At 41.6% G+C, this 9,985-nt stretch overlaps 1 protein-coding gene across 1 annotated transcript in view; it reads left to right on the forward strand.

The window, feature by feature from the left end:
* Positions 1-9,985, forward strand: part of tle5 (TLE family member 5, transcriptional modulator) — a 51,218-nt gene that overhangs the window by 36,420 nt on the left and 4,813 nt on the right. Inside the window, exon 4 of the mRNA XM_005734132.1 lies at positions 3,415-3,459. Within this exon, the coding sequence (XP_005734189.1) occupies positions 3,415-3,459 (45 nt within the window). The remainder of the gene's footprint in view (positions 1-3,414; positions 3,460-9,985) is intronic.

Here is a 9,985-nt window from a genome sequence, read left to right on the forward strand (position 1 = left end):
AAAAAAAAAAAAAAAAAAAAAGGCAGCCAGCAAATAAATAAATAGTTTACGTCCAACCCTGTTACAGATTTAAAAGAAGAAATAAAATGTTGTCTAGAGATCTGTGACAGTTTTAAAAAAAGCCACAGTATTGAGGCTAGCAGGTAGGCCAACTTACTGTATCTGCAATCCCAGCTGATCATCTCACACATTCAATTCCACCAGCTCCTTCTTTGCTGCATCTAAATTAATCAATATTATATGTGTTCTCCCTATAGATTAAATCGGATCTGTGCCATTTTCCTGCACTTCGCTCAGGCAGCAGCCTCATTTCAAGAAGTGAGAACATGGATCACTTTCGCCAGCTGTGCTTTAGACTGGCAGCCACGTTTAATTTCAGTTCAGTTTAATTTAATTTAGAGAGGGCAAAATCAGAAGTCGTCTCAAGGTGTTTCATATTGTAAGGTAAAGATCCTACAGCAATAGAGAGAAAACCCCAACAATCAGCTGACACTTGGCGACAGTGGGAAGGAAAAACACCCTTTTAATGGAAGAAACCTCCGGCGAGCTCAGGCAGGGACAGCCACCTTTAAATACAAAGTGGTGTGCAACACATATTTATAAGAGGTGTGTTTAGAAGAAATAAGCCATCATAGGAAATGTGATGAAAGTTGAAGGCTCCCATTCTACTTATAAGTACCCTCAAAACCACAAGTAAACCAGCAGGCTGAGACTGAAGTGCTATATTGGGGTGATATGGCACTATGAGGTCTTTAAGATAAGATGGGGACTGATTATCCAAAATGTGAGGAGAAGAATTTAAAATTTGACTTTGGATTTAACAATGAAGAAAATCCAATATGGGAGAAATATGCTCCTTCTTCCTAGTCCCTGCCAGTACTCTCGCTTCAGCATTTTAAATGAACTGGAGGTTTCTTAAGGATGTTTTAGGACAACCTGATAATAATGAATTACAATAGTCCAGCCAATAAACTCTAAACTAGTTTTTCCACATCACTCTTACACAGGATTGTTCTGCACAAATGCAAGAAAGCAGTCAAGCTAACATGGATGTCTTTGAGAGGAAGCACATACAGGGTTTACACGCAAACTTCACACAGGATCGTCTTACTCTGAGGTGACAGTACTAACCGCTGCACCATCGATACATGTGAGAAAGGAGAGCAGATGATGCCCTGACCTGATTCTGCCAAAAGTTCCGGAGTTTTTATGTGAAAACGGCTTTAGTGAGGAGTGGGACTACCACGTGCTGCCAGAACAGCTTTGGAGTGTCTTGGCATTTATTTCACAAGCCTCTGGATCTCTACTGGAGGGAAGTAATCATGCTTTTCCAAAAGAATCACATTTTCTTAATTATTTAAAGCATTCTTTACCTTTTTAACTCTTTCCCCCATGACTGCTTTAGATCAAAATGACTGGTTGTGCATCAAAAGTTAGTTAGTGAGAGTGATCTCTGCCTGTATAGCTTACTGGAGCAACCCTTGGAAAAAAGGTTTTTATGGGGAAAGAGTTGATGAAGAATTGGCATCACTTGCCAAGACACCACTCCCATCAGTATGGAAAATTTTCATTATAGGATAAAGGTGATGCCTCAGAAGGGATTTGTATTGATTTGCAGTTGCTCTTTCCTCCAAGGGGACACCTGCCCCAAAATAATTACTGGATCTCCTCGTTTGTAGAGGTCAAGTGTTGAGATATTTCCTTCACTTTATCACCCCTCTGTAGATCCGCTGTATTGGATTAACTGAGATAAATTACACGTTTGTTACCATTTGCTTACCATTTGTCTTTTTTAATATGTGCACAGCCCTTATTGGATACATGCTGATGTAATTGTGCAGCCATCTTCACATTCAGCTGAAATAAAACCTGTAAAATTGAATTGTGAATGCAGTATTGCCAAAACAGCCTCCTTCGCCCACTCTGACTCGAACGCACACACAGTCAGCCACGCACACACACATACGCGCACTTTCAATCGCACTTCCACTCCATCAGTGGCAGGCCGAGTCTTGTATCCCCACTACGACCTCCCCACTCCTCCTCTAATAGCATATCAGGTTGCCCCACTCCCCCAGCCAGCGGCAGCACCTCCATTTCCCCAGCGCTGTAATTACTTTAGGGAGCTTCCGCGTGGGCACAAGCAGCTACGGAGCTATGTTTTAGTGCGCGTGCATGTGCGTGCGTGCACGTGCATTCACTTACAAGAGAGAGCCAGTGTGAAATTGAACACAAACAACTGTGTGTGCGTGCATATGTGCGTGTGTGTTTGTGTGTGAGTGACAACAAGCGAGAGACAAAAATGTGTGTGTGAGTGAGAGATCTGTGTGTTGTTTGTTTTCCAGTGACAGAGCCAGTCCCCCTGCAGACAGAGTGGGTGATTAACAGGGTTGACGCCTAGAAGGTGGCCCTCTCATTAACACTGAACACACACACACACACACACACAACAGAAGCGGTCTCTTCTGTCTCTCCTTTTCTCTCGCAGTCTCTCTTCCTCTTTGTGTCTTCTCTTTGCATGTGTGCGTGAACATGTCTGAAGTGTAGAAGTAAAGGGACTGTTACCGATCACATCGACTTGTCTGGATAATTAATAATTCTAAATAATAAATGAGGCAACGTCTCTTGTTCCACGTGCGCACACATGTGGATCCTGCTGCTGTGTGATGATTGCAGAGATTAATGAAAGTCATCCTGCACACAAACAGCTGTAAGCGACAAACAGAACTTCAGTACGCCCTTTAAATTAAGCAACTGTTTATATTCTCTGGCAGTTCATACATGCAAATTTCATTTGTATGAGGGAGCTGGCGTGTACATGAGAAGGAGGATAAAATGACAAACTGGCAGATTAATTATGCAAATCAGTTGATCGGTTTATTTTTATGTGCCGTCGTAGCTTCGGTTTCAGCAGCTCATCATTTTACATCAAATAACATCGAACAAAGAACATTGGAGGTTGTTATTAAGCTGTTTACTTAAAAACAAAGGCAAAAATGAAAAGGCGAATAAAGTCTTCCGCAGTGTTTCAAGATTACTGTACCCATGTGAATTCTTGTTCTTATTAATCTGCAGTGTAATGATGCCTTTCGGGAATCATCTCTTGGATTTAAGAAGGCCCGTATAATGTTTTTTATGATCATATTAGCATTCGTTGCTTTTGGTGGAAAAAAGCAACGAAGCAAACTGAAGATGCTTCGAGTGTTCCAGCTGAGAAACAGAATTTTTGTGCGATTTCCGATTGTGGTGCAATCAAAATGCACATTAGCTTCAAACGTGATTTGTCACATGCAGTCAGTTGAGCATGATAAATTGTTAGCATGGAGCTCCTGCACAGACAATTTTTCTGGCAACAGTTCGGTGCCTGTGTTTTTATAGCTTTTTCTTCTTCTTCTCCTCCTCTTCTTTGTGTAGTACTATGAGATGTCCTACGGGCTCAACATTGAGATGCACAAACAGGTAAGTCTGTATTTAGTCTCCTTAAAGTTCGCTCTTTTATTCCCATCACATAGGATGTAAAACTGTTGTATGATCATAAACAGAAGATTGCTTTTGTGAAGAAAATTGAAACACAGGAGGATGCCTTTTCTGCTTGCAGGATGTGATGGATTCAAACTGAGGGGCATGCATGTTTATCAAGTTTCTATTGTACCTCCTGTGTGTGTTATGTTGCTTAAGGCTTCCTTTCTAACATGCTTCTATAAACTGAGGTGTCTCCATCGTCATGTAACTACTGCCGAGGGTTATTATCAGTCTAATTTTTTGTTATTGCTTTTACCAATGTTTAGAATTTTTCTTCCTGTCAGTTAGCTTTGACATGTGGATTTAAATACTACAGGAAAAAATCCAAAGAAGCCAAATCTGAGTGAAATATGCTTTTGTGCTGTCAGCAGGAAGTAGCTACTTTCCTCTGCATAAATGAATTATTTTATAAACCTGGCTAGCAGCTGTCTGACAGGCAGTGCTCTCTCTCTATACGTGTTATGGATAAACCTGCGAGAGCCACAAATAAAAGTTGTAGTAATTTCAGAGCAATTTGTTTTAATATTTACAGATGAATCATACATTTACCAATAATCTAGAGTCATTTTGTACTATGTGATTGAAAAATGTCTCAAGGACTCGCTGTCCTGTATCGTTGCTTGTTGTTCATACTGACGATTCAGCTGGGAGAATTTCCTGGACTTTGAGGTGCCAGTTGGCTAACCTCATCAATGCAGATAAAAATACTTTTTAATACTTACTGAACCTTGAATTATGCACTTCATTACAGGGTTCTTTTTTCTTTAACCTGGCTCAGATGCATTGGTTGCCAGGGTTGGGAATGTCTCCATAAGTTACCTGTTGCATGTGCCTCACTGATGTTTGACTGGCAGATCCACATTGCTGTATTGTGGTAGCCTTATTATGCTACAGACATGGATACTCAGAGAGCAGCTTAGTGTTTGTTTGTTTTTTGATGGGACGGGTGAGTAAACAGTGACAGGTACAAAGATTTACCATAGACAGTATAAAAGATGGACTTTGTGCCAACATCTGAAAGTGAAGCTAATGTAGAAGTACTTTAAACATGCATTTTTTTTAATGGCCAGCAGGGGGCGACTCCTTTCCTAACAAAAGTATGTCTGGTAGTATAGATGTCTATGGGGCAATGGCCCTTGGCTACCTAGCTGTCTGACATCAGATCACCTTCCTGATGGGCTCAGTCACTAGTTTCAGGTCACTGATTAAAACACCAAGTTCAGTTTGGAAATTATGGTCATTACTAGAATAAGTCTAGTAATTTTTATAAAAAGGATTTTTTAGGATTTCCGTTCATGGTCTCAGGAGTCTCATCTCTGCTTTTGGCGGATGGTGTGGTTCCTTTGGACTCATCAACCTTGTTCCGGAAGCCGAGTGTGAAGCAGCTGGGGTGAGAATTTAGCACCTGAAACTCCGAAGCCACGGTTCTTAGTCAGAAAAGGGCAGCGTGTCCACTGCAGGGTGCAGGAGCGAGCTGCTACCTCAAGTGGATGATATCTTAGGGTCTTGTTTACAAGTGAGGGAAGAGGAAAGCAGGAGGCTGACAGATAGATGAATGCGGTGTCAACAGTGATGCAGACGCAGTACTGGGCTGTTGTGGTGAAGATAAAGTATGAAAGTACATCCATGATGTACCTTCTTACCCTCACCTTTGGCCCAGCAGTTTTTGATTTAGTTGTAGCCATAGTCTTTTGATTAAAAAAACGTTTAGTTTTATTCCTAATTAGGACTAAATCCTTTTAGTTTTAGTCAACTAAATATCATAGGATTGTAGCAGACGAAGTCTAAAATTGATTCAGTTGAATAAAATACAAAGTGTCAAAGGAGCTGTGCATTCCTCGTGATGCACCGACAGCTTATTGAACTGTTGGTGTGATTATTAAACATAATCTCTGTTTCCTTTGGGGATCTCATTTGAGTGAGGTCACCTAATTCTGTGTGTAAATCCAGTTGTTGTTGATTTTTTTTGTTGTTTTTAGTAATTTTGAGCATCACGCAGTCATTTCATGTGGATGTAGGTCTTGGCAAAATGGCATTATATTTACATCCAGTGAAAACGGTGCTGTAAGAACTAGTAAGGTATTTTGAAATGGAGGAGAAAAAAAGGCCCTCAATCAGGCAGGGCGTGGGTGAGGGAGTGGTCCATACATCAGTTTGTGTTGCTGCAGCAGGGGGAGTAATTTATGCTCAGCCTGCAGGAGGAGAGAGCGATGGGCCTCCAAGGGGCCAACCCTTATCGATGACCTCGTCTGGTATTGCCCATCCACACTCACAAACGCACACGCACGCTGTCGTATGATTGACGGCGTGCGCTGACAGCCATATTGGAAGAAGGGAGCATGCTTTGACGAATGGAGACACACATGAAAGTAGCAGCTTCCATGATTTAAAGACCTTCACTTGTATGCACCCACACAAACTCTGAGGTTGGAAGCACAAGACGGGCACCGCGATGCATGCTGAGCAAACGCACACACCTTTCTCCTTTATCTCATAGGGATTAAATTCATAGGCACAAATGGAGTTGTGTGTTTGTGTGTGTGTACCCAGCAATCTTCGTACGTGCGTGTGTGTACATTAGCTCATGTACTTTCCCATTGGCTGTCTGCAATCTTTTAGAAATGTCAGTGTGTGGGTAGAGCCAGCGTGAGCTTCGGTGTGTTAGCGTGCACGCTCCTGAGCCCCTCCAGTCACTCCATCACCGCATGTGCCTGCGTTTTTTGTGTGTGCGCGTATGTTACCAGCGCATGTTCATAAACGTTTGTGTCTCTCTGCTCGTGTGTGCTACTGTTACTGTGTGTGCGCACACGCCCGTCCTTTGTGCACAGTGTGAGTGGGTGCCGAGAATCGCTAGTTCCATTAGAGAGTTGAAATTGAAGGGGATGTGTGGAAACGAGTGTCGAGGAGCATTCATGTCTAGGCCTATTGTGCAGAGCCACACTCCCCTCTCTGCTCCTCCTCCTCCTCCTCTGTCTGTTTCCCTGTTTTTTCTTTCTTTCTTTCTTTCTCTCACACTCACACATTCAATTGCTCCCTCTTGATCACTCTGTCCTACTCAATTCAAAAAATGCCTCTCCACTCTGTGCAGTCTGTCTCTTTGCTCTCTGCATCTCTGTTTTGTCTTAGTGAGGAAAAGCAAGGTTGAGTTGCGGATCGAACTGGGAGTGTGTTGAATGAAGCTGTATCGTTTATCTGTTTTTCCTTGTTTTCTCTTCCTGACAGCATTTGTGTTTTGTTTGTGTTGTGTATAGTATATATGTTCTCATTGTGCTCATCACATAAACCAAACTATGAAGGCAATTCTGAGTATATTCATCTGTATGTGAGCTGCATCTGCAGGAATAGTTGTTCGTGTTCGGCATGGTGGAAACTCTTTGTTAAGCAGAAGTGGCGACACTGAAAAGGCTGTGATTCAGTTATCCAGTCCTAGTTTTAGGGAATTTCAAAACAAAAATGCCAATTATTTTGACCTCGTTTCGTGAGCATTACTTCTTTTTTTTTCTTTTTTTTTAATTACTTTTATCTGATAACAAACTGAAGATATATATGGAAACTGGAGCAAAAGTCCTTTTGATTAGTCATGTAACTGGTCACATTTGTGTACATGAAAATAATATTTTCAACCTTTTAAAGGGAGAAAAAGTATAAATTTAGAGGACAGAGGAGCAATTTGACTTCATTTTCCCCTTATACCAGAGGCCATTTTTTAGGGTCTGGAAAAAAAGCAAGGTTGAGTCGAGGATTAAACTTGGAATATGGCTAATAAAGCTGTATTCTTTTTCTGCCTTCCTGTCGACCTGTTTTTCTACTTAGTTAGGGTTAAGCAGTCAAAACTGCTTGGGTAGGTTTAGATAATGTGGACTACTTTGCTAGGTTAGCACAGTCTTGACCTTTCAATTAGGTTTGGACAATTCAGACTAGTCGGTTAGGTTTAGACCAGGGGTCCCCAATCCCAGTCCTCGAGGGCCGGTGTCCCTGCAGGTTTTAGATGTGTCCTTGATCCATCACAGCTGATTTAAATGGATAAATGACCTTCTCAACATGTCTTGAAGTTCTCCAGAGGCCTGGTAATGAACTAATCGTGTGATTCAGGTGTGTTGACCCAGGGTGAGATCTAAAACCTGCAGGACACCGGCCCTCAAGGCCTGGAGTTTGATACCCCTGATCTAGACTATTTGATTAGGTTTAAACAATCTGGACTACTTGGTTAGATTTAGCTAATCAAACCTGCTACCACAAGTTTAGATCATAAATCTTCTTGATTAAAAACTAGTCAGGGAAGATTTAGGTGTTAAAACTATTTAGCTAGGTTCTGAAAAAGGTCGTGGTTTGGGTTGAAGTACAACAGATGGCACTTTGATAAGAGCCACCTGCAGCATGTTATCATGTGTGTGTAAAAACTATTACTTTTCCTCTTTGTATTGAAATATATTTCAAAGTCACGCTTACAAAAAACAGGACAGCTTGCTTTCATAAACGAGAAAAAAATCTCAGTATTTCACATTTTGCCATGAGACCCTGTGACTATAGGGGAGCCCACGCAGTGACAAAGCCAGTACACTCTAAGGAAGTCTGTGTAACGTTAGGTTTGTTTACTCTGCCTTCCATACTTCCTTGAAACAGAATTTCGTCAGTGAAAAGTGCTCCAATAGCATTTTAGGAAAGCCAGAATGAAGCAGAGTGAAATGTAAAGTGAGGACACGAGAGAGGAGGCTGCATTCAGAACGAAAAATCTGAGGGAGAAGAGAAGGTGATGGAGAGCAGGGATAACAGAATAGACAAAAGCTGGGTTGGAAAAAAACAAGAGAGACAGAATAAAGGGCACTGAAAAAGAGGCAGAGCCATAGTTAGCGTGGAGCGAGTCCCGCAGAGACATTTTAGAGATGTCAGGGAGATTGTATGTGTAATGATGAGCAGATAGGAGTGAAGCGCTTGATGGGAACTGTGCTCTGCATGCCTAATGTCTGTTAGAAGAGCCTCTCTCTCCTCATCGCGCCTCGAATTAGGCTCTAACACAATTACTGCTGCTTTGCATATCTCTTATGGATTGGATGATTACCAACCAAATGTGATAATAGACCTGCATGTGAGAAAGATAGGGAATGTGCATGATGTGAAAGAGAACACGGCGTATGCGTGCGTGCGTGCGTGTGTGTGTGTGTGTGTGTGTGTGTGTGTGTGTGTGTGTGTGTGTGTGTGTGTCCGTCCAAGTGTTTTTAGAAGCGTATTAAGTACAAGCAACTAAATTAATGAGGTGAATAAAGGGATTCTGACACATCTGATATATGTGCATGTGTGTGAGATATATTTGCTCCAGTTTGGGAAGGTCATAGCAGATGTTTCCCATACTGATGAGTGTGGCTTAAATTCGCTGAATGACGATTCACATTTAACAAGGGTTTAAAGGATAAGTGTGGTGATACTCTTTATTTTGAGCTGTCATTAAATCCCATGAAAAGATTAAAATGAGCCGTGAGCTGATATCACATTTTATCTGTGTAGCCAAAGGCTATTATGCTGAATTCTTCTGTTCCATAGAGTTGTTGTCCTCGACACTTTGCCCTGGCATGGTTTTTGTTCACCTCTTCTGGCTTTGGTTGTTCTGTTATCATCTCTGACTTTATTCATTCATTCGTTCATGAAATCTCCATGGATCTCACAGGCATTAGTACCCAGTGAGGTGCAGTAACGTTTTTTACATTCAGCAAATCTACATCTAAGTGCTAAAGACACCACCACCCTACGTTTAGTTGCTCCACAGCCTCAGACAGAACTAAAGCTGGTATGAGCTTCCTTCTGTTAGTGTATCCCCTCATGACCGAGCATTACTTAGGTGACTTAATCTAATAGAAAAGTAAGAATATCCTTCCCCTCTGTCCCCTGCACCATTAATTCTTGACTATAGACAGTATAAATATGGACGTAGGCGCCCCCATGTTGTCTGTCTTAAACCTCCATTCTCTTTAATGGCCACCAGGGGGAGACACCTGTGGTGGCTAAAAATAAAAATAAAAAATCTGCAAGCACTATCCCGCTGAGTTTATGGGCTCAGTCACTCATTTCATACTGTATAAAACAGTGGTGGTGTGGTGTAGTGTTGCAGTTTGAGGTGTACTCCTAATGCTCCAAACCTGGATAAATGCGAGGGTTGCATCTGGAACAGCATCGAGCATAAAACCCGGTCATTAATCCCAATCTGTGCGCTGCGGTGAACTCAATAAACCATAAAGTCCGTTTTGTAAATTTTGATCATTGTAAGATTCAGAGAGGCGAATAACCCAGAATCTGAGCCTACATTTCACAGTCAGATCCGCCCCTTACTTCATTATGAACACGCCCAGTGTGTTTTATTTTGAGATACTCATACATGCAACGTTCTATTCTAACCACTGAATATACAATTATCCCTGTTTATTACAACAACTATCAGTTTTTAGGAAACAGTGGAAAGTTTTTTATATTT

Source organism: Pundamilia nyererei, unplaced genomic scaffold (genome assembly GCF_000239375.1).
Source record: "Pundamilia nyererei isolate P.nyererei 1_Seehausen unplaced genomic scaffold, PunNye1.0 scaffold00056, whole genome shotgun sequence".
In the NCBI taxonomy this organism is placed as follows: domain Eukaryota; kingdom Metazoa; phylum Chordata; class Actinopteri; order Cichliformes; family Cichlidae; genus Pundamilia; species Pundamilia nyererei.